Source organism: Phoxinus phoxinus (assembly GCF_949152265.1).
Source record: "Phoxinus phoxinus genome assembly, chromosome: 11".
In the NCBI taxonomy this organism is placed as follows: domain Eukaryota; kingdom Metazoa; phylum Chordata; class Actinopteri; order Cypriniformes; family Leuciscidae; genus Phoxinus; species Phoxinus phoxinus.
This window is the reverse complement of record NC_136886.1, coordinates 13,616,967-13,643,285: the sequence shown is the minus strand read 5'-3', so window position 1 is coordinate 13,643,285 and position 26,319 is coordinate 13,616,967. Positions and strand designations below refer to the sequence as shown.

Below are 26,319 nucleotides of genomic sequence, written 5' to 3'. Positions count from 1 at the left end.
TTTGTAGATTCAAAGTTATTCACAATTCTTAGTACCCTGTGGGCTGGATAAAATGTAATACCCTTTGCAGGGCATTATACTATAATACGTAATGCTAAAAAACATAATACTGTTTTAGTGCTTTAATTTGCTGAAAGGGTCAGGAGTGCCCTTTTAGAAGCTTTACCAGACTCCACACATATATGTAAAGCCTGCTGCATCCACAAAGCCGTGTGCAAAAGGTTGGGAGATTTACATAAAACATATCTTGTGGAGTCACCGACATGAATAATATACCTCCTAACATCATATTTCCATTTCTGTAGAAGAAAGGTGGTATTTGCCCTCAAACTCAGCTGTCCTTTTGCTCTCTACTCTCTCTTTTCCCTCTATTACCTTAATCTCCAGATACGCTGGAAAGGAAGCTTTTAAGTATAAATTATTATCAGTAACCTGCATTAAAAATGCACAATCAAAGTACCCTTTGCACTTGTGGAAGCCCTATGAAGAAAGTTTGAAAGGTTTTAATTTCTGAAACTGTGTTTAGGCAGAGAAGGACCCCTGCTGAGGCAGAGCTGTGGCGTTTAGCTCATTATGTGGGTGGAGTTCCCTGACGCAAGGTTCAAAAAATCCCTCAAAGCCTCAAACGTGTGAAGTTAAATTGCTAGTTGCTGGTATTCTTAATAATAAATGTCCATAAGGTACAGCACCATATAAACACAAACATGTAGGCTACTTTTTTAAACTTAATTCATATTTTGTTATTCCCAGAGTTTTGCTTGAATTAAAAAATCTCCAGATTCTTGTTTTGCTTTGCCAAACTAACAACATGATTGTAGAAGGGACATTTTCTATTGAGGAACACAGATATATGTTCACAGTGCACATTGGGGAGCACAGGCGACTACTTTTCATGCCATATGGACCTGTCAATCAGTTTACTCATTTTGGATATCAGTGACCACCAAACTCTCCATTATCATGGGTTGTAGAATCCCTCCATCTCTGCAACCAAACACGACATTTTGTGCTGTCAGGTCACAACCAAACTAGGTGAGCTTGGTTTGGAGGTGCCTGTTGTGGTGCCCCAGCGTACTTTGCGGAGGAAGACTCAACAGAGCATAGATCTGTGGATCGGTGAATCTGAGGGAGGTGTCAGGAGGGTCTGTTAGTTTCGCTCACTGGCAGTTGTCGAGCAGCTCCCAGACCTAGAGAATAGTGTATATCTACAATGATTTTATTGACTGATCTAAATGTATTATTATTATTATCATTGTTAGTATTGCTACTACCACTAATACTACTATTATTATTATTGTTATTATTATTAGTATGTTTACTACTTCTACTACAACTATGATTGTCTTAAATTGCCTCTATATATACTGTATCTATATCACTAGAATATATAAATATTTTATTACTTACCAATGTACCTGCATACACCACTATATCAATATCTATATTTAGCTGTTTTCCCTCTCTTTGTTTTTGTTTTGTTTTTGTTTTTACTCTTCTGTATGTGTGTCATTGATTTGTATAAGCTACTGTTTGGTTAATTTGCAAAAAAAGGGACATTAACGGGTGTATGGATTTCTGTCAATCCATTAGTAAAAATGTACTGATTATTTGACTGAAATAACTCAAGCTAAAAACTAGTAAAACATACAGTTCTATGCTAGTATGAATTAATGTGCTACTAACCAGCTTAAGAAAAATTCTGAGTATCTTTCAACAATTTCATGTCACAAACCAGTTTATCTCAAAGGGATTGTTCAGCCAAAAATTAAAATATTTCATTTACTCTACCACATTTCATTCCAAACCTGTATGGCTTTCTTCTGTGGAACACACAAGAATATATTTTGAAGATTGTAACCAAACAGTTTGGATAAATGTTGACTTCCATTGTTATGAAAAAAATATATATAAATGCTGAGACACTTCCCAAAATATCTTTTATGTCCTACAAAAAAAAGTATCTTACAGTATTTTATGTTTGGGTGTACTACTGTATGTCTTTAATATCTTGTTTATACCAAGAATGATAACTATAACTATGTTATCATCCACACCAACGAATGCTAAAATTCAGTTTATTATAATTATTTCATCTGCCGCTTAGAATGCTTGATCTTTAGTCAGGTGGATTTTGAATGTCTGTCAATGTTTTTATTTTTCATAATCTTAAGCAGTAAAAAAAATATATATATTGAAAGTGATTCTAACGGTTCCTCTGTGTCATTAACATTGTAGCTGTGTTGTGCAATTTGCCATTCATAGAATAAGAACGATTATTAAAACTTTATTGTTGTTAGTTATCGTCCTTGGTGTGAATGGGCCTTAATGCTCTCACTGAACTGCTATGTTTTAGGTTATCACTCAAGCACAGGGCTGGTGGGAACAACTATGGTGGAGAGGGACAATCTGGTGTGAAAACATGCGTCAATTAATTCAAGTCACATCCCTTTGTTTGATTTGTTAGCACTGCACCTGGACAAGAGAGGCAGATATCTCAAATGAGCTGTCAATTTCCAAAAGTTCCACAATGCTTAGTTCGGTCTTGTAGTACACCAAGTGAAGGGTCACAGGATGTGATTGTCACTCTTGTGAATAGCTGAACTCTGTGTGGACAGAACAAGATTAAGCTCTCAAACAGAAGAGTGACAACCATATTTATCTGCAGTGTGTACTTGGCAATTAAAAATCGATGACTTCCTGTCACTGCAAATGCGTGAACACGTCTTTAAGGGTTATCTTTTTTTCTCCTTTGTAAGAATAACGATTTTTTATTGGTGCCTCGTAGCTCCTTTAATATCTATTAAATGCTCGAGTGTTTGTATTTTATGATGTAATATAATTTGATTGTAATTATCACCGTTAGATATGTGTCGTGCTGTGGGTGATATTACCCTTGAGAACTCATGACTCTCTTTATCATTCTGTGTTCCCCACCTCTGCCTCTCATTGTACATCCATAGAGATTAATGTACCGCACTGACACCCACTTGATTCCTGCAGAGTGCAGACCCATCAGAAACTAATTAGGAGAGATACTAAAACATTCTAAAGCAATAAAAAAAAGATTACAAAATGATATTTGTGAAACTCTAGAGTATGTAGACTTCTGAATTGGAAACTTAACTGTTACTTTCTAGAATTAATGCCTTTTTTCTAAATCGATTTTACACGTTTCTCCAAACTAAGGTCTATGGTCTCCAAACAATTAACACAGCCATCCAAACAGACTCTTAGTTTAGAAAAAAATAATAATAATAAAGGTTTGCATTTTCTTCACATAACACTTTTAATGAACATGTTTATTACCTCTTATTTCTGTCTGGCAAGAGAATTTCATTCTCTCAATGATTTCTCAAGCTTTGGATTTAGCGAAAGAATGGATGTACTGTAAATGTTGAATCCACACCTGGAACGCACTTGACTCAATATCTCTGCAGGCTCTTTATTGCTTGGAGAAGAGTTACTTTGTCAAAGCGTGCGGTCGAACACTACAGGAACAAGTCCAGAATTGAATGCATTTCTATTCCCTTCTTCCTCTATGGTCCACACTTCTTTGTCAATTTTCCTCTTTTCACCAGGGTCCACATTAGTTTGCTCTGAATATTTACACATGACCCCTTTTATGCATAGTGAACTCACGATAGTTGTGTGGGAAATTTGATAAATTGAATTACAGGTGCTGTGTGCATCACTAACCTATTAGATATACTTTTTATTCAATTTGACGCTCTATCTTTTTGAGTCTATGGCATTTTAAAATATTTTTTAATTTAAAATTGACAAAGTGACTGTTTTACTGGACAAACCCCAAACTTTTGAACAGCAGTGAACACTGGAACAACAACTCAATATTTGACCTATATTTAACATGTATAACTGATTCACCCATGAAAATCAAAGATGAATGTGAAGTTGCATTTGCAACTCACTCAGGGTCAGAGGAAGGTCATGTGTGCATAGCCGCTAGCACTGAAACGTAAGCATGTTTACTATGACTGATACTCAACTGGGAACTCATTCTCGTGTAGCTACCTTGGTCACACACCAGAGCCTATTCAATGAATTAAGATCACATGGAAATTGCAGTCAAGCACTGAGGCGTGTAATGTCGATCATTGCCTTGAGATGCCTATGAGAACAGATAAGAGAACCAAGGGGAGCTAGTGGATCCGGTACATCTTAATGTGGGTGGTTTTGAAGTGCACAGATACAGATAGAAATACTGAGATGGATGAAAGAAAAGATAGAAAAGACAAACATGTGAACCAGTCTCATAGTTTGCGGAGAAAGAGGTTATGTGTGGGAGTATATTGTATGCATAGTAGTTTGAGTTTATGTGAATGTGTAATCTTTTCTGTTCCTGGTAAGGCTACAAGAAAACAGTTTTCTCTGTGTCCTCTTTAATATATAAAACAGTGTGGGTGTAATAAATTGATTCTCTCTGTTCCAAAACCTATTGAGCTGCCTTGCTCTCCAAGCCTATGTACAGTAGGCAGCATCCTAAAAGGAACCAAACAAGGGACTCATTTGGGGTCTCCTATATATACACAGTATAGCCTCTCTCTCTCTCTCTCTCTCTCTCTCTCTCTCTCTCTCTCTCTCTCTCTCTCTCTCTCTCTCTCTCTCTCTCTCTCTCTCTCTCTCTCTCTCTCTCAGCATCATTACTCCAGTCTTCAGTGTCACATGAGCCTTCGGAAAACATTCTAATATGCTGATTTCTTATCAATGTTGAAACCAGTAATGCCATTTTTGATGAATATTACGCAAGCCCTGAGAATAAAGTCGTATCATTTTGTGATTAAAGTAAAAGAATTTCGTCTTTATTCTCGGAATTTTAGAATAATTTTTATTTTTATTTTTTATGTTTCTTACGTTGCGGTTAAGGCCAGGGCTTCCGTTATAAATAGTTCAAATAACATCATTTATTTGAAATATAAACTTAGAAAAGACTTCACTAAGAATTTAACTTATTTTTTTAAAACCTACATTGCATTTATAATAATGTATTATGTTATTGTTATGTTATCATTATTTTGTATTTTTACATTAAAGGGTGTCTTTCTAGGCAGCTCACTAGGATTTGCTTTCTCACCTTCTTTTTTCACCTTTCACCCCTTAGAAAGCTTTAGCACTTGTTTGGGTTCTGTGAAAAGTCTCTGTACCGTGCTGCTGTACCACTGAGGAGGGCTTGACCGTAATAATGAAGTATTACAGCTGAAGCATTTCCTCAAGGGAGATTCAGAGGGGCTAGATGCGACGCAACCAGAAAATCTATTAATATGATTATATCAGTATCTTCATGATTTTTACCAACAGCTAATGTAATTACAGCAAATAATAAATCAGTTTTCATGCATCCATGTAAAATTATAATTACAGCACTGGCGTAAAGTCTAAGCCGTACCATGTTTTAGATATCTTTGTAATGTTGTTTTTGGTGTTCATTTTATTTCCTTGGTGACATCGAAGATAATGATTTCTGAAATTTGCTGTCTGATACTGTTAGTCACCTGATAATTAGAAATTTGGTTATTATATTAGATAATTAGGAATTGACCATGTTTCCCAGTGAAATTAATGAATAATTAGATTTTTGATAATGCCAGAATGAATGTTTGGTTCATTTCAAATATAGGCGTTGATCATTATTATCACAATCTGATGGGTTTTATTTTATTTTGTGTGTGCACAGTTGTCTATACAGGAAAGCTTTTGCCCTTTCAGACTTTGTGTGTGGGAATATTGGTTGTACTCAGCACACAGTTGCATAGGCCAAGGTGTTTGCACCCGTGTAATTCCAGACATTATGCTGAACCCCTTCTATCCCCTGATAATAGCCTGATATTTCTCTTTCATCTGCACTGCCATTTGGTAAGCCACCCATAGGTAATGCCCCCCTACCCCTGGTCAACATATAGCCGCACTTCAGCAGGTGTGAAAATGTCTTTCCTTTCACCGTAAACCGCTGACGGCTTGGTGCAAAGAGGTTTGTCCAGAGCGCTCTGCTCTAAATGAATTTGTAGCACAGGGGGATCAATCATTTCCAAACTGTATAATAGCAGTTTAGAACATTTCAGCTGCTCGCTCAGTCATTTCTGCACTGTAAAAAGGACCTTGCACTTGTTACCTTGAGGAGATATTTCTCTTATGAGCCACATTGGGTTATCTAACACATAAAATGACCTTCATTGGTGTCAACCAAGTCAAGTTTGAGTCTTAATTAATTTCTTTGAGTTGGATAAAACTAGTTAATTTAGATGCAGATACATTATGTATATCATGGGCTGATACATTACATCATTACCTTTAAAGTCAGTTAAAAGTCCTATGGAATTAAAATAGTAGTTTTTTGGGGGCTTTTAGATCATGTGTGTTATTTATATGCTAATGCAGGCACGTGCACAAGTATAGGGCTCAATTAGAGTTCTCAACGGGCCTGAAAATTACAACCCGACCCAACCCGGCCCGTGGCTTTTAAAGCCCGGACCCGAACTAACCCGACACATCAACATGAATTATCTGCCCGAACCCGGCCCGCGGCCCAACGGCCGTGTATTTTTTTTTCTCATACACGTTATGACCAGCAGACGGGAATTCAAATCAACCTTTAATGTTCACGCCTTTTAACAATACAAACAACTGAAACAACAAACTTTAAATATATAAATAGGCTATATAAATATGCCTTAGTCTAAATAAAAAATCTTCACACAATAATAAATAAAAAGAACTCAAACATGTACCCAGCCAGCGGGCATAACCTGTAGAATTTCCATCAGAATCCAGCACCAGTCCAAACACTTTCCAGACCTCTGATTTCACACTCCTGTAGTAGCAATGGTGAATTCACCAGCGGCAAGTTTACTTTTCACCAACTCCATCTTCTTCTCCAGGCTAAAGGCGTGCACGTAGCGGCGTCAGGTCTGCCCGCACCCCTCTCCATGATGCACGCCACGTTACACGCAGCAGCCAGACTTTCTTTACGGTGAACAGCAGCGATGATTAATAAATGTTTTTTTTTTTTTTTTTTTTCACTGAGCGGAAAAGATTAAGCCCGAGGTCCGACCCGACCCGAGTCATTTGCTTATATTTTCGACCCGACCCGTTGAGAACTCTAGGCTCAATGCCCTTTTTGCTCTTACACTCCGAAGTGCCCTTTTTTTTGGTGGTTGTTTTGGTGGTTGTTCTTCAAAAAAAATCAATGCTATTGGTCACCCTTTACGTCAGTTTTACAAATATTTAGCCAATGAAAGTTCTTAAAAAGAGCTTGTGTAAATCTTGTTCGATCCTCAAACTGTCAGTAAACCTGATAACTCTGCCCCCTCTATCTTGACTGAATGAACTGAAGGTCCGCAGCAGCCGCACAGCAGATGAACAAAGTTTTGCAGGGTAAACAAAGATCTTGTTGTTTGAATAAGTACTAAACACTATGTCTATGAAGGCTCATATTTTATTTATTTGATGTCTGACTGAGACATGTGGGATCTGAGAGAGAGGTCTAGCATTTGCCATCTAGTCATAGCTGTTTCGCACTGGAACTACACAAAGCGACTGAGTGATCCTTGTCACCCATATATTTCTAATAAATATCTTCTTTTATTTATGATTGCTGACACACTTCATTTATTAACATTTAATCATGTTATGGTAATAATATTAAATGATGGTTAATTCAACGCTGTTAATATGCACGTATTTAGCTATCTAATTTTTGAATCTATAGTAGGCTATTCTATGTTCTCCACTCGTCTTCACATGTATAAATGTAGTAAAACATGTTTTTAGGGCTTTAGCTAAAGAGGCCCTGGCTGAAACCCTGTATATCTATATTATCTTATTATTATGTTTTTTATTAATAGTGAATACATTTAAAGCAAAACAAATATTTTGAGTTATTGAATTTGTCATGAAGATGTGCCAATTTCTTCCTTTTATAGGCTTACTAAATAATCTTAATATAAAAAAAAATTGAATAAAAGGGAGGAGGGTGCCCTTTTTCAATTTCAACACATGCCCCTCAAAAGGTCTGTGCACTGCCCTGTGTGTACTCCTAAATGTAGACTAAATTTACTTTTAGCAGGTTATGGGCATTTAAAATGAAGTAGATGCTCTTTGCTAGACTAAGTATAAATAACTAAACAAAGAGTATTTCCTTTAGTGTACGTAGTAGTTAAATGCTATTTGCACTAAATGTAAATAGTGTTAGATGCTATACTTCGTGCAAATAGTGGCAGATACCATTTGCACCTCAGTGTATTTTTGTACATTTTAAAACCGTTTGCAATGATAACATATTAGATGCTGCCTTTTTGAGACCTCACTTGTTCCTAACCCTAAAGTCCACACCTACCCCAAACCCTTATATTGAACCTGCTGATTAGTAAAGGTGTCTTTGAGGTTCTTCGAATGGTTTTGAGTGTGGAAGCACAATGAGCTCCACACGTCGCGGAGAATGTGAAAGCCCACCCGATCAACACAAGGACATTAAACGATGTATTAATTCTCACTATTAAATATCCATTAGACATTTCCACTTTTCATATATTTATATATATATATATATATATATGCACCTCTCCAAGATTAAATGTTATGGCAAAAGAAAGAATAATGGGAATGGATTTTAACCTTGATTTCACTGAGAATTTCAATGAAACGGTGTAGCTCACTGCCAGCGTTCTATTACTGGTTTATTTTCCTCACACAAGAGGAGTCATATGCCAAAGTTGCCAGACAAAACTTTGCATTCCTTCTAAACGCGTGGCTGACTAATGAACCAAACTGACAGCTCACAGAATGACTGGCCTTAACTAATTCCCTGTCCTCTTCAATTTCTCCTTTTTGCGAGTATATCCTCTTTTCTTTACACTGTGCCCACAGGCGCTGTTCTCAGCACTGGGAAAAGCATCCGCATCACAGTATTTAGCTGTCTCAGTGTGTTTGTGGCATCTCGTCCCTTCAGCTCAGTGCATCATGGTTACAATCTCTCTTCCCGGTGGAGGGTAGTCTTTCTCTGATACGGTATACTGTAATATCATGGGCTGATGGAGGACAGTGGTGAACGCACCATTAACTCTGTGCTGACTTAGTGCCTCGAGCCATTTGCTGAGCGTAGCATGAGCCTCAACGCTAAAGATGCCCCCGGAGGCTTGTTCTCATAGATATGGGGTGGCCATTTAAATAGAAATATATTTGGTGTAACTGTTGTGTTAAAAGTGTTCTAGTCTTCTTAAGCTTTGCTTTAAAAGGTGAAGTGTGTTTTTTTTTTTTTTGTGTGTGTGTGTGTGTGTATATATATAATATATATATATATACACACACAAGGATTTCTCCTATTCCAGTTTAATGTGAGAGACAAATATGCAGTAAGTGTTGAAAATGGCAACTATGATATTGCTTTTCTACAACAGTTCAATAAATAAGTTAATATTTAGTAAGTTAGATATATTGCCAGTTGTCTATTTTTATTCTGCCAATGAAAATATTTCCAAATAAAGGTACAACAGAATCAACCATCCTGGTTGCTCTGGTATTTTGGTTGGCACCTCTGAACAACACAGTAGTGAATCAGAATAAATCAAACTTTTATTGATTGGATTGAATTTAATTGATAATTCAGTGACTCACTCATAAAGAGTTACTTTTTCTGTAATGTCCTGCAGTGTGGTGTGCATCAGAAACGATTTACTGTAAAATGAATTTTTCTAATTATTTTCTAATTGTATATAATTGTTATTATACAACAGTTAGTTCCGATCAAATATTCCATGTCTCTCAATTAACACAGGGACAGAAAAGCTGTATGTATTTCACATTCACTTCTCCTATATTTATTTCAGCTCTCTGTTGTTTGCCTGTGTGTGGTTCAAGGTCACAGAGATCTGGCTAATGGAAAGCCCTATCTACTACCTGTCTGTTGTTGGCCCGGGGAATGTGTATTTGACGTTGGTCAGTGAAATTCAATTGACCTGCATTGAGCTTTTCGTTTTTCCCTCTTTTAAAATCTATTCACTGTTGTGCATGACCTCTAAAGGAGATAGTATCAAAATCCACACAGCAGACATATATCAGCACCCGTTGAATGACGAAGTCAGTCTGGCTCAGACATGTGTGTGTCAACAATATACTGTTTTCTATAGCTTTTAAAAAGGTAGAAATCCATTTAATCTAAAATTGTTCTTAAAGAAACAGATCGATTTGTTTGTCTGTGTATAAGCCTACTGAAATTTCAAGCATTTGGTTGGCCCAAAAGTCATTAATTAGTAAAAACTATTACCGACAACTTAGCATTGGCATTTCTGTAAGAGTATCTTTCTAACTGTTGTAATATGTTTGCAGACTTTTTCTAACCAAAACATGTTTAGTGGTCCCTGCCCATGAAAAACCTAAAGATGCTAACATGCTAAATAGTTTCCAGGACTGTTCAGGTGTTTTTAGCACAGTTTTAGGATGTTCTTGTTAGTTGTTAGGGCATTGCAAGATGGTTGCTAGGGTATTGTGGTAGATTGCTGTTTGCATTTCATTTTTCATGTGTAGGTTTAGTTATTATGTGAATTTATACATTCAGTTGGCATCTTGTGCAGGTTTATAGAGCCGAATGACTTGATTTTCATTCCAGCTAGCATGTGACAGTACTGTCTAAGATCACTGGTGTATGAAAAAGCTGTCCATGTTTGTTCTGCTGCTCTTTGAGAAGATGTTGTTATAGGCTGGTGTCTACATCACAGGCCGAGCCCCTTTTCATTTTCACTGCTGCCCTTCTCCCTCAAGAGAAGAGCAGGGTCAGCCAATCCAATCTCCCACTGCTTAGAGCAAACACAACCTTCCATCCCATGCTCTGTACACAAGAAAGACTAAATCACTCTCCTCTCTTTTAACAGCATGCTCCGTTTGTTGTCTGCCTTGACCTTGACGGTAGAGAATTATAGTAGCTGATAGTAGTATAGATATCGACATATTCACTCCTGTGCCAAATTTATCAGAAGATTGTCATTCCAGAAGATGTTATTCCATCCTTTCTCCTTTTAACTATTCGATAGTCATTGAAGAGACCTTTGAGTGGCTGACAGCAGATGCAGAGGGGGCTTTCCTAATGGACATTGTTGATTAGGTTTTTTTTAGCCAATTAGATGCTTGTTGGCTAATCAGCTTTGCAAAACCACAATTAGTAACATATCTCATTGAGCATTATTGTAATTGGCTTCAAAAGCAACTAGCGTAGGTGGAGAAATACGAATCAACTGAAGTGCAATGAACAACAAGAATGACCTTTCCGTGAGCAGCACAAATAACATTGATTTCGAGTCCAGCAATACAATTTTGATAATGTCACGATTTTGACGGTGAAAGTGTTTTATGAGCCCCAGCTGCTCTTTGCAGATAGTTTGCATATTTACAGGTTTATCGACGCAAAGTCACAAACAGTCAGGATTGATTGATATTCCATCCCAACCGCTCAAACACACTAGCACACGATCACATGCTCGTAAGCCATTTCAAATCCTTTTAGAAAACTAGCCCCCGTGAATGTAATACCTAGTCGCCTTACAGCTCTTCGTGGCCGGTTATTTCAACGGGGTGGTTGACCCCATTTAAAGAATGGACAGGCGTTTACTACAGCACAGTTAAGCCCATTTAGTGTCTGTCGCCAATGTGGGGCTGAAGTGTGAACCTCAGGTCATCCGCAGCACAGTTGAATCAGTGAGGTCATGGAGCTCACATCAGCACAGAATAGCTCAGAGCTCATGCTGCATTTGCCATAAATTTCCACTGGAGCATTACTGTGCGATTCAGTCATTTTACTGTAGTGGTACTTCATTGGTTTGGTCATATTGCAGCGTTAAATAGAAAGCCATAGTTTTTATCCACTGATTTAATAGGCATTCCATGAAACAGGTTCCTTCAGTTTGATAAAATTGTTACGAAAAATTTAAGTTGGTGTAACATGGGTAGACAGTTTAAATTGACATTATAAGGCCATACAACTACAAGGTTGTTTAAAAAAAAGAGAGAGAATTAGAGGTAACTTTAGTTTAGAGTCTAATTCTTAATTTTAACTTACTAGTTGCATATTAGCATATTACTAGGATATTGGATGTTTATTAGTACTTATAAGCACATATTAATGTCTTATTCTGCATGACATTATTCTACATTCCTAATCCTACCCAATTCCTACCAGTAGCCTACTTAAATATAACAACTGCCTGACTATTGATTTGATAAGCAGTAATTAGGAGTTTGAGGCAAAAGTCGTACTTAATAATAGTTGAATTGGACCCTAATCTAAAGTGTGACCGAATTAGATACTGATATTTCTACACATATCCTCTTTTCAATTATCAAACACAAATGAAAGGGGGAAAAAAACATTGAAAGGGAGACTTTAGCTTGTCCTTGACCATTTTACTTCCTTAAGAGTGATAATGTCATTATGACAATGTTTTATAAGGAATGATTTATTTTGAGAAAGGGGGACTTTTTGGATGAGACTTGGCTGTTTAAGACTTTGTGCTGCTAATAAAGTACACTGTTCTTTTTTCCAGACGCCAAGGCTTGCCCTTCTAAAGAGTTCCAGTGCCGTAACCGTCTGTGCGTAGCTCCCACATTCGTCTGTGACGGAGATGATGACTGCGGCGACGGCAGCGATGAGGAGAAGTGCACGGCGGCCACCGCCAGTACCTGCGGGCCGCACGAGTTCCGCTGTAACGACTCTGAGTGTATTCCAGCGCTGTGGAGCTGCGACGGAGACCCCGACTGCAAAGACAAGTCGGACGAATCTCTGGAGAGGTGCAGTCGTAGGACGGAGCCTCAAAAGCCCCATTGCTCTGCAGCGGAGTTTCGGTGCAGGAGCGGAGAGTGCATTCACCTTAACTGGAAATGCGACGGGGATATAGACTGCAAGGACAAGTCTGATGAGGCCAACTGCCGTAAGTGTACAAGAACACTAAGGGCCCTATTTTAACGATCTGAAACGCATGTGTCAAAGTGCAAAGCGCAAATAACTTTGTGGGCGGATCCCGGCGCTGTTGCTATTTTCCCGGCGGGATAAATGACTCTTGCGCCCGACGCAAATCTAAAAGGGGTTGTCTGAAGTAGCTTCATTATTCATAGGTGTGGTTTGGGCGTAACGTGAAATAAACCAATCAGAGCGTCCTCTCACATTCCCTTTAAGAGCCGGCGCGCTTGATCCATGGCGGATTGCTATTATAACGGCGGGTTTGCCGGCGCACGCCAGGAGCGGTTCACAGCCGAGGAAACCGACGTTCTCATCAGGGCCGTAAAACACAGAGAAGTGACATTGGGGATGATGGGAGAAACCCACCCAAATTAGCTTCGGTTAAACAGGCGTATAATTTGGGTAAATGTAGCCTAATCTAGATTATTATTATTTTTTTTATCTAGATGGATCTTTTTCACATCTTCACGGACACAACAATGATTTCCCTCGTGTGTTAATATTTTTCCTTGTAATAATGTATGATTTGCAAAAATGAAAACTGCTGCATCTGTTTATATTAGAGAATCAAAGTGGATGCGCGTTAACATTATGGCCAAGCACGCGCCCTTAAAATACCATATCACTAACGCGCAACGCGCCACTGTCTTTAGACTGTTTTTTTCCTGGTCAATGGCACAATTGCTTTCTAAAACTGGAAAATAGCACCATGGAAGTTTTGCGCCGGAACACGCCTCCTCTTTGCGCTGAACCGCCCCCGCGAGCGCAAGTTCATTTCCTAATTTACCGACGTGCGTCTGTGGAGGGAAAAGTCCGCTGTGCGCGGGTGCAAAATAGGAATGATACATGTGTCGGTGTTCAAAGTCAATTGCGCTGGGTGCAAGATAGGGCCCTAAATGTCTTTAATATACTAATCAATGTTATCATTCTCAAGCACATGTTTCCTAAGGTATTTACATTGGATAGGCTTGCTGCATGGTGAATGAGTTAATTTAATTAATAATCAGTTTTGCCACTTGGCTGCATTACATGCCTCCTTAATGCTGCATGCATGCTGTTCATGTCATTATTTTCATTCTAAATTACTATCACGTGCTAGAAAAGCAGTAAAGCACACTGTGTGTGTACTCTGTGAAAAATGTTGTTCATTTAGAATCAGTCCCCTATTGTCTGTTCATTTTAATCTGTTAACAAACATGCATTGCACACATACTGTAACCGCAAAATTAATGTTTTTTTGCTTCATAGCCTCACAAGGTCAGTGTATTGAGTTTGCTTCAAATAATGTTCTCAAAAAATTAAATGCAGTACAAAAAATTCTAGTACAAATAATTTGATTTCTATCTGTTAAAGGATTAGTTCACTTTTAAAATGAAAATTCTGTCATCATATACTCACCCTTAAGTTGTTTCAAACCTGTATTAATTTCTTTCCTCTGCTGAACACAAAGATATTTAGAAGAATGTCAGTAACCAGACAGTTTTTGGTTCCCATTGACTTCCATAGTATATTTTTTTCCTACTATGGAAGTCAATGGGAACCAAAAACTGTTTGGTTACTGACATTCTTCTAAATATCTTTGTGTTCAGCAGAGGAAAGAAATTAATACAGGTTTGAAACAACTTAAGGGTGAGTATATGATGACAGAATTTTCACTTTAAAAGTGAACTAATCCTTTAAAGTGTATATAATTAGAAATGTAATTTTAACATGTTGATTTAGTACAACTCAACACACTGTTTTGAACATGCTGCACTATTGACTTCCAAAGCCTCTTTTTGTAATGCCTATTCAATCCTTTGCCACAGTAATTAAATGTCTTTGGAAAATGTTAATTGATACATGCAAATAAGCCGATTAATTAATTCCCATATTGTAATTTATCATGTTTTTAATTTATTTATAATACAATCGAATCAGAGTCAGTCAGTGTGAATGTTTATTAACTTTATATTTGAAAGATTTGTTTCACGATGAGGCACTAGGAAAAAATCATGTGTTTGTTTGAGCACATGTAATCCTGAACACACAAAACCAGCAGCTGAAAATTGTTTGTTTTCATGTGCATGCTAATGCAGGGTATGTGCCCACAGATGTGTACAGATTGTTCTAGCATGTGTGTGTGTGTGTGTGTGTGTTTGAGATAATTATGTTCTTTGTCCATTGGTGCCATGTAAACTACTGTGGTAGCAACATGGTAATGTGCCCGAATATTGTTGGTTGCTAGGCAACAAGTGTGTTTTGAGGAATGGCACTCACTGTAGGATTCCTGTAGAGAAGTGTGTGCCCTCCCCAAAATACCTTTTGTTCAGAATGCAGAGCAAAGTCATTTTGGTCATTTTGCATTATAATTGATTGGGTTCAAATTAGATATTTATTATTTGTGGGTAAAGGTTGTTTTTATGTTATTATTGCCAGTGTTATTTTAGTCTGTCTTATGTATTATTTGTATATAAGTATCAAAATATTTGTTTTGGTAACCCTTTGACATTAGTTGACATTACGCATTACTACTGTTAGATTTTGCTGTATTTGGCCGAGTGGTCGTTAGGGTGGCTCGCCAATGTATACGATTTCTCTAATACATAAAATAAGTAAGATTGACCAGAGTTCTTGTGGGGAGAAGAATTTATTGAAGGTAGTACGGTAGTGTAGCACAGTTCTTCAGCAGCGATGTTAGCGTGTCAGCTTTCAAAGAGTCTTAACCCAAAGTTATGTCAACCTTACCTGAAGACAAAAGGGCTATATAATAGAAAACTTTCTGTTGGCCATACGTCAGTATGGGCCATTTGGTTCTCACCTTTACAGACACGGTTTCAGTTGATTGCATCTTGAGGCACATGAGGCACTTGAGAAAACTGAAAATACACAAAATATTTCACTACATGTTCTTACTATAATAATAACAGTAAATTATGCATTAAAACTAACCCTAAACCAAACCCTAACCGTAACTATAGAAAGTTACGGTTAGTATCACTTAGTACTTATTTGGAGTATGTACAATGTAACTACATCACATTCAAATTAAGTGTAACCTATGTTTTGTTTTTGGAATATTTTGAATTACCTTTTAATTTGAATATTTTCAGTTTTCATTATCATGTGCTTTTTTGTATCATTTGTGTATCAGTTTTTGTATCAGTTTTTTATTTTTTTTTAAAAAGTTCAGTGTCCACCAAGTAAGATGCATTAATATACAGTAGAACTGATTAATATTATTGAATTCATAGTTTGCTTCTCACTCAAATTTTTTCATATTTTGTTTCAAGGATAGTTAGATATTTTTTTTACAGGAAAACGGCAAATATATATAGGCCAAAAGTATGCAGTGTATAGTGGCAGTGTATATGAAGTGTATGTGTATTGTTTTTTAAAGAATATAACTTCTCAGACTGGTAAGTGCGACACACACGGTCATTGCGTGGCTGCTCTTTTACTCACTTCAGTATTCACCAAATTAACACTGGAATTTTTTTTCAGAAACACAAGTAACATTGTGCATTATTGGAAATGTAGTTAAATTAGCAGCGTTAACAAAGTGCACAATAATGTGCTCTCCTGAAATTGATCACAGTGAATGTTCGCTGTCCACAGCTCCTCTAAAGTACACTGTATGAAAGATTAAAGGGATTTTAAAAGCTGAAACTGAAAAATTAAGACCTTTCTTTGCCGAACAGCACATTTTTCTTTCCTCATTGTGATCCCTTATGCCCCAAAGTAAGGGACTGATTGTTTTTAATGTTCCAAGCTTTTTTCTGAAGAAACTCTCTTGCAAATAAGCTATTACTTTGAGATCTGACAGGAGGTAAAAGCTGTTTTACAACTAAAGCTTCACACACATGCATGTAGGATGGGTGATTATTATAAAAGTTTGATGGAGAGTGCTTTAGTATGCATGTTTTTATTTGACAGTTTTATCTGACAACTCATCCCATGGCTTTACCTTAGTCCTTTACATGTACATTTATTAATTTATTTGGCAGAGTATTTTATCCAAAGAGACTTATATTCAGTGTTGGGGAAAGTTACTTTTAAAAGTTTAGCTTATTTGTATGGTTGAATTGGAACATTGAATGTCAGCAGCAAAGACATTGGTTAACAAATTGAGATTAAATGCTTAAAATACATTAGTATTATTCAAAATGTAATTATTGCAGGTTTGCATATTGAGTTTGCATTTCACAGTTTTTATTCATTTTGAGGAATACTGAATCTGTTTTTGTGCAAGTGAGATGAGTAAATGCATGCTCACATTTAGTCTAGAACTGCAATAAGCATCATGTTTACACAGCCACACAACGCCTCTGCACTTACTCCTCATTTCTCTCAACATGTGGACAGGAGAGGTGTCAGTCAATAAATGGGAAAACAAATTAACTTCTGTTACTTATTTGAAATAGGCTAGACCAACTCCGATATTTTGTTGTAAATTTAAAAGTAATGCTTTACTTTACTCATTATTTGATCAAAGTAATTTCTTCTAACTTCTAAATTTCTTTCTAACTTCTGTTACTTGTGATGCATTAGCAGCCCCAATGCTACTTATAGCTGCAGTATACATTTGCGATGGACAGATATATGATGCTGACAGATGTCTTGAGAGTAGGATGATTTAATGTAATACAATACTGAAATATATTTAATATAATAGTACAGTAGCAAATAAGATATGCAAAAAAAAAATAATTTATTATATACACTATTATAATCGCTTAAAGATTTTTGTTTTGTTTCTGAAAGTAAACAGTAACAGTAAACAGCAACTTGTTGTCAACATTTGTGCTGCTTAATTTTTCTTTGAAAACCATGATGACATTTTTTTTCAGTAAATGATTTACTCAAAATTTACCTGCACTATCTTTTGACCTGATTGTCAGTAGATTAATTCAATAGATATCTTACACTAGGTGGAATGACCACAGGATTGATAGTCCTACATAAACGTGCGTCTGTCTTACAGCTGTGCTGACCTGCCGTCCTGATGAGTTTCAGTGTGGCGACGGCTCCTGCATTCACGGCACTAAACAGTGTAACAAAGTGCACGACTGTCCAGATTTCAGCGACGAGGCTGGCTGCATCAACAAAAGTGAGTAACTTCAACAGTCTCCCTCTCTCTTCACCCTCTCTCTTTTGATTAGCCTTTTCTAGCAGCATTTTGAGTGAAGATGAAAGAGTAGAGTGCACCCGGCCAATCATGTAGCCCCAATCAAGTTTGCATTCACACAAAGCACTACAAGACCAAACAGATGTACTCCTACATGATTCCAGGGTTTCAGGGCACACTTCCCATATGGCAGCTTCAATCAAATTCACCTCAAAAGATTAATTATCCAATGGCTACAGAGGATCTGGTTAGTGATGCATAACATGATTTAAGTAGGACATAGGATCAACATCCTTTGCTGGTCTTGGAACAACATTCCTGTCAACCAATCAATGATCTGTGATTAGGTTTAGAGATAGGATTAGGGCTATGGTTGGTTGATAGGAAGGTTCTTCCAAGACCAAGCAGCAAACAATGTTTATCCTGGAACATTTCCTGTATGGATAAATTATGTTGCAAAAATGAACCCCCCAAAATTAAGATTCTCTCATTTATTTACCCTCATGTCATTTCAAATGACTTGCTTTTTTTCTGAAATGCAAAGATGTTTGACAGAATGTGCTCAGTGCTCCCATACTCTACTGTACTTTTTTTAATAAGGTTGCATTAAATGGATCAAACATGCCATCAAGACATTTATAATGTTTCACAACATTTAAGAATTATTGATTAGAATTAATGATTTCCACAAATATATTAAGCAGCACAACTGTTTTCAACATTGATAATAATTATAAAAATGTGACTTGAGCACCAAATCAGCATATTATAATTATTTCTGAAGGGTCATGTGACTGGCTGCAGTAATGGCTGCTGACAATTCAGCTTTGCTATCACAGGAAAAAATTATATTTTTACATTTGTTAAAATAGAAAACATTTATTTTAAAGTGTTATCCTTGTTCACAATATAACAGCTTTATGGTATTTTTGATCAAATAAATGCAGTCTTGGTGAGCATAAGAGATATGTTATCCACCAAGCCCAAACTTTTGAATGGTATTGTCCTTTGAAGCGTTCTGTGATCAATCAAGATCCAAAAAGGACACAAGTACTAAATAAGTAGTCACTTTTAATTCATGCAATATGTTCCAGATCTTTTGAAGCCATAGATTTTAGTCTGTTTTTCACACCGAGCTATTATAATGGTTTTAGAAGATTTGAGATATGGTGTTAAAGTCCCCGTGTAGTCAGTATCCCTTTTTGAATGACATATATAAATGTCTTTTCCTGTGATTTTTTTTGTAATTTTTATTCATGCCTTAAAATAGCTTGAATATGACTCTACACCCTTGCTTCATTAAGTACATGGATCCATAAATGTGCAAATGAGCCCTGCCTCCACTCACTCACACATTTTAAGCGATCAACTCACTCAACTTTACCGTAGTAATTTTAAACCACGTTTTTTGAGACCATCTTTTTTTCACAGCAGTTTTAAGGAGAAAAGACTCAGCAATGGTATTGACTTATGAATTTGCACATGGTTTGTCTTAAAGCATATTAAAAACACCACATAAACATATAAACAACATTAAAAACCTGATTTTTACCACAGGGAGTCTTTAAATTACATGCACTACTTTTATGGTGCTTTTATGTACTTGTTTTGAGCTTGGCAGCCTCTTGTCACGGTCTATTAGCATTGTATGGCAAAGTGCAATATGAACATTCATGCAATGAGTGTCATTTCAAAATGTGTTTTGTTTAACGCCGTTTCATATTTTGTGCTCTCCATACATCATTGTGTCCTTCACAGCCACCAAATGTGAAGGTCCACTGAAGTTCATGTGTAAGAGCGGGGAGTGTGTTGATAGCAGCAAAGTGTGCGACAGTATCAAGGACTGCAAGGACTGGTCTGATGAGCCCATGAAAGAGTGCGGTGAGTTGAGCCACTTTTGCACAAATACATAAATGTGTAAAAAAAAAAAAGTGTTTATTGTTGTAGTTATATTTTACTTAGACTTTGGGACTTTTATTTTAATTTTAGTCTATTTAATTTTGTTGTTTGTTTTTATGTATAGGACTTTTATGTACCGGTATGTTGTGTGATTACTTTATTGTTTCAGTGTGGAAAGCCAAATATCCAATTTTGCAATTTAATATTTCAGAGATGAAAACATTGCATTCCACATGTTTATGGCAAATGAAGTTGCCAGCAGCCAGTGATTTAGGGTTAGCTTTTTCTTTTTTAACGTTGAATTTGGAGAGGAAAACTGATCCTAGACCAGCATTTAAGCTTATAGCAGTGTTGGCTTATTAGGGGCTTCACTTGATCAAGGGCCAACAACCCACAGAGGGATCATTATGATCAAAGTGTGAGTCTTCCCTCAGGCGCAATCATACATGGTGAACGTGCCCAGCATGCTCTCCTCATCTCCAGAGAGAATGCAGGTTCCCATAGATCGCTTTTTCCTTTTTCTATTTTCTTATCTTTCATCACACTGTGGAAGTGGACTTTTTCTTCAGTGATAAGTTGTAGCTGAACATGCCATATTTTAAGTGGAGTGTGTATTTTTTTTAACGTTGGAATGCATTCTTCTGGAGAGTGTAAATGCTTAAGTGGGGCTCATTTAGTTTGATCAGTTTAATATCTCAACTTCTGGCTTAACTACCTATTTGCGCAAGTAATGGCAGATGGAATCGTTGTTTATTCATCATACCGAATGCAACTATTTTTCATATTGTCTTATTGTAAAGCAGTGTTATTTTAGTATTTGAGTTTGTTTACAATTATAATTTTTATTAGTATTTGACATTTTGAGTGGCTTTTATTTTTAGATTTTTCAGTTTTAATTATTATTATTTTTCATTTCATTTTAGTAAAATTTTTACTCATTTTGCTATGGGCAAAATTAATTTTATTTATTTCAGGTTTAGTTTTTATTTATATACGTATAGTAATTGTAGTGCTTCAACTTCAAATTTCAGTCAAAGCAATAAAGTTTCATTCAGTTTTCATCTAATATTTTTTATTATTATTTTGTCTTTATTTCAATTAAAAATGTTTTTAATACTTTTATTTTTAGTTAACTATAATAACCCTGTTGTAAAAATGTACATACTTTCTTAATTCCATTAATGTGTCTGTTCAGACCGTCAATGTGAGAGATTTTTTTACGGAGAGGTGTTCTAATATCTTTTCCGTCACACTGCAAAGAAAACTGATAAACCAATAGGATTTGTGCTGTTAGTCACATGCCCAGAACTGCTGCTGTTACATAAAACTATGACATGGTGATGCTCACAAACATTATTCTGCTGTGCAAAAGGCTTAGACAAAAGGCATATAGTGACAAGAATATTTGTCTTGTGCGTAGTCACCTTGCAACCACCCAGAACACGCTAGCAACTACTCAAAATAGTTATCTGCTCAGCAATGCCCTAACAACCACCCACAACACTGTAAAATAGTGGCGGTGAGGTGTACAGTGGTAAAACCACCCACGTTTTCTTCATAAAATGTAAAAATCTAGTTATTTTGGCAGTTCGGTTTAGTATTGCTATGACGTATATTGCACACCTTTACCTTTACAAGAAAAATATCCTATCCACATTTCATCTGTATGTTAATGTGATCGATATGGTATTTAGGAAATGCTATCTCCTTGCTTGACTCTGTTTTAAATGTAAAATACATCTTCCCACAGTGGTTCTTCAGTATAGTCTTAATTTCCTTGTGGGTCCCTCCACTCAACAGATGAGATTAGTGCAGGCACCTAACGCACGACAGATGCCCCCCTTTGAGCCCTGTGCACTCTGGATCGGCTCCAAGTGGGCCACTGCAGCTATGCATGCTAAATCACTAGGACTGGTGCCAGGGATTACGCTTATACCACATTCAATAGTGAATCCTTTACTTGTTATACATGATTCATATATGGCCTGGAGAAAATACTGTTCCTGGCTTGTCGGAGAGCGTCTCTCACTCAATTTTTGAGTGTGCTTTTCTCTTGCTCGCTATCCAGGTCTTTGTCCTACCTCCTCTCTCAACCTGTCTCCTTTCATTCTACTTTGTCTTTCCTTTCCCCTTTTTCACTTGAACTTCCTGTGATGTTCCTGTCCTCCGTCTATCTCCTTCTGTCAGCTGTTTCTCTGCATTAGCATCAGCTATTCTTCTCTTTCTCCCTTTCTCTTGTTGTCTTTCTTCATCCACCTGTCTTTTTTTTTTTTGTTCTGCAGGCTTGTTTATGTGTCTCTTCTGTTATACATGCACACCAAGTTACATTAATATCCACAAACAAATATAATTAATTAATTAATTAATTAATTAATTAATTTAGTTTCAAATTATTAATCATTTTTATTGGCTTCGTAAATTATAGTAAATATTTAATGAAGACATTAATAATAGTTTAAATCAGTGATTCTCAACCTTTTTTGGCTCAAAGGCCCCCCCCCATTTGTCCAACACAATATTTTAAGCCCCCCATTTAGGCTGAGATATTAAGTTATTTTCTGTATTTCTGCCATTTTTATGGCAAATCTGCTTGTTTTAAAATGTTTTTATGAACAGAAACTTGGAGTTTTGGTACATTAAATAATCATGGTTCATTTTGTGATTGCAGAACTTTCGATAACTGTATGTTCTTCAATAAAAGAGAAAAGGGAGAGAAAATGTGATTGGTATTTTTTACAGTTAGTTAATTTAAATAGTTAATTTTATTGATGTGAACAATAGTTACTATCAATGTTGTTGGGCGGAAACCTTGCACCTCCAAAAATGCTACTTTTCGGGAAAAAACACTTTATTTTTTAAATAGTTAAACACTGCGTTGTCAAAATTGATATTGTGGATTTATGTATGGTGGTGATACATTTGCATGTTTCATTATATTATTCATTCATTTGCATCATTTTACCAAAATCAAGCTCAAATGTACCGGTAGTTGAGGTTTTTGACCAGCGAATTTTGGACACAAGCCTTTTGTCGGCCATTAGAACAATTGCATCTGGGGCAATAAGTGTATCATATTACGTTTTCATCAACCTACAGGTTATAAAGTTTAATGTAGTTTTTTCTCACTCAGTTTTTTCTGTCATTTGGTCAAAATCTCATGTTAGTTATTAAAAATAAAGTGCTACACACAAGAGAGATGTTAAGACAGTATTGACTCGACTACAAATGCTAGATTAAGACACTCTTGTCTGCTCCTCAAGTACATAAAACATTAGCCTTTATAGTGTTTCTTGAGTAAAGAAAACGCTGTGTTTATTCAAAGAACCAGTTCTTTATTACCTTGCATTGGAAACAAGTAGAGACCGTCCAAATTGCATGCAGCCCTTAATTCATGATAGAGCCAGGGGTGGAGTTATGAGGTTTTTCAGGTTTAGTCACAACCTCTTTTTTATACTTTTCATTGATTAAATATTTGCGAAACCCACAGACAGATGTAAAAAGATTGTAATGATTTGTGGAAAAAAAAATCTTCTAGCCGATGATTGATATATAATATATATTATTTGCTTGCTACAGTAAATATTTGTTTATTCGGATGTATTATTATCATTCTTCTATGAGAGATGTCAACTGTAAAAAAATATGCTGATTACATGATGTGGACAAGGTTTTGAAGTTTCAGGCTGAAAAGTTGAAGTTAATTTGCAGTAAATCTGTGGTTGAGTCTTAAATAGGTTAATAAAACAAGTTACACCTTCTTGTGGTAATTGTGGTAATATTTTGTGGCTTTTTATTGGGTCAGTAAGAGCAGACATACTGTAGAGATGAAAAGTGATATATGTGTATTCTCCCTGTCATCTGTAATGGAGGGAGCCATCACCCAAAGCCCAAATGTGTTGCTCAGAGAAGAGTTATCGAGTGTAATAATGGCAAGACCTTTGCCATATTACTCTGTCAGTGTTTCGGTTAGATTGCACTTACCTCATCACTTTCTCATAAAGTCTTCACACAAACATGAAGCTCAACCAAGAAAATGAAGTCCACCATCAGCTGCTGTCAATGTTGCCATGGGTGCTTTCAGTCCAATTCCTGCTAGGTATGCTGACCTTTGACACCACCTTTCTTGTTTTTTTGTTTTTTTTCTGTCATAGGTCTGAATGAATGTGCCATTAGCAATGGCGGCTGCTCTCACATATGTAAGGACCGTCAGATTGGCTATGAGTGTGAATGCCCCTCGGGCTACAAGCTCCTGGACAAGAAGACTTGCGGAGGTAACATGAATTTTATCTTGGATACCAACATTTTGATGCTGTGCAAGACTACATTTGACCCATTTTCCCAAGAGCCCTCTGTTGTTCCTACATTGTGAACATCTATGATTTGTTTACTCTCAGCGTCATCACTTTGAAATTGATAGTAGAGAAATCCCCAGATGGTGTTTGAAAGCATCATTTATCTTGTCTGTGGACACTGCACTACAAAAGCCTCTGTTCTCTGTGTATCTCTGCTCTGTTACTAATGCTCTTCTGATGGTCCTCTCCAGACATAGATGAATGCGAGAACCCTGACGCCTGCAGTCAAATATGTATCAACCTCAAAGGCGACTACAAATGTGAATGCTACGAGGGCTACGAGATGGACCCAGTTACAAAGACGTGCAAAGCAGTGGGTAAGACACTTAGCTTACAAAAGCATCTCTATCCATCACTATTCTGGACCAGGATCCAAAATTATCTAAATTAACTTTTTCACATACTAATATTGGGAGAAATTTGAACCATGTTTTAACCATAACATTTTTGTTTATCAGATATGAAACAATATTTTGCGTTATTTGTTTAAAAATGTTATTTTCATTTTGTCCATATGATTATGGAATTATTTCCATAAATAGAAATATGGAAATAACTTTGAAAATATCTGAATTTCTGTATTACAGAACAACAGTAAATAATTGTCTTTATAGACATTTAAGAATATAGTGTATATTATCTTACAAGAAGACAAATAAAATAGTCTCTTCATTTTAAATGGACATCAGTATATTTAATTGTCTTATCCTTTCAAAAAGGGAAAATAACTTTGAAAATATCTGTATTTCTTTATTAATTATTTGTCAATAGTTGTGACGAACATAATACAAATTATTTACAGATGTTTTCAAAGTTATGTTTAATCAGATCTAAGTTTTAGGTTGATCCAGACAGCATAAAATAGACTGAACACATTACTGTTACAAACATATGACATGCTTAATGTTATTGGGCGCAATAAGCAAAGTACTCACACGCACAAGAATCCGCCTCACGGACAGCTCGTAATCCCGATTTCAGTTCTTTTCCTCAGCTTATATGGCCAAACACACACAAAATTGTCAAAATGCCATCTTGGTTAGGATTCACGTAAACACTGTCAGTTATGTCTTAAATAGAGTAAACGTTTTAGAAAGAAAGCGCGAGTGTAGCAGTATATTGGATCCGTCCATTAGCTCTTAAAGTGACAGCAGCCTAATAATCCTGCTTCTGTCTGTGTGCTTAATGTTAACCAAAAGACAAAATCACTCACTGCTCTTGTCTGAATAACTTTTGTAGCTTTAATAAGAATCATTAAATTTAATTCATACAGTGAAGTCTAAGCAGTGTTTTATTTGTACGTTGTATTATTACATTATGTTGTTAAATAAACCTAATGTAGTTTGTTTTACACTGACGTAAAAATTACACTTTTTATGTAATACTACAATTAAAGACTGCTGTTCTACTGCAACTTTTAGAAATTATAGGGATGCTTTCTTCTCACAAAAAGGATGTAAAGCATGTACTGTATGTTGGTTATATTATTTTCAGTTTTTAAATATAATTTAAATTTATTTTACATACATAAAGCATTATCATATAGAATGTTTCATTATTTAACAAGTTATTGCATATCGCATTTTTCTTCAATATCATACAGCCCTATTGGTGCTACATGGCATGCTTTGTAATTGTGAGGGTTTTGTGAATCTAATGAAGCTTGTCTTTATTGTCCTTCATTTGCCTGACCAGCCTGTGTAAAACTTCAGTGCATTTCCGGCACTCCCAGTAGGGTGGATGACAGCTGGAGAAACACTGTCATTAAATGCACTGTAAAGCTGGCGTAAAGAAAAACATTCCCTCGAGATAAACAGCACACTGAAAACTTAGTGAAGCGATTTCACTCTTCAGAAATTGCATTCTGTTGTTATTGTGTTCAGGTCAGTTATATCCATTTAGGTTTGTTTTGTAAGTTACATAACTTACTGAATCTTAGTGCAAAGCAAGATATTTATATAGTATAGTTCTATGCCGATGTGTAATTTTTTTCTTTATGTGGT

The 26,319-nt window shown here is 36.3% G+C and overlaps 1 protein-coding gene across 8 annotated transcripts in view; it reads left to right on the top strand.

Annotated features, from left to right (window-relative positions):
• Positions 1–26,319, top strand: part of lrp8 (low density lipoprotein receptor-related protein 8, apolipoprotein e receptor) — a 159,817-nt gene that overhangs the window by 95,765 nt on the left and 37,733 nt on the right. For all 8 annotated transcript variants that reach the window (XM_079629238.1, XM_079629237.1, XM_079629236.1 and 5 more), the window contains exons 5-9: positions 12,546–12,929; positions 17,922–18,047; positions 19,824–19,946; positions 24,116–24,235; positions 24,508–24,633. In XM_079629238.1, the coding sequence (XP_079485364.1) occupies positions 12,546–12,929; positions 17,922–18,047; positions 19,824–19,946; positions 24,116–24,235; positions 24,508–24,633 (879 nt within the window). The remainder of the gene's footprint in view (positions 1–12,545; positions 12,930–17,921; positions 18,048–19,823; positions 19,947–24,115; positions 24,236–24,507; positions 24,634–26,319) is intronic.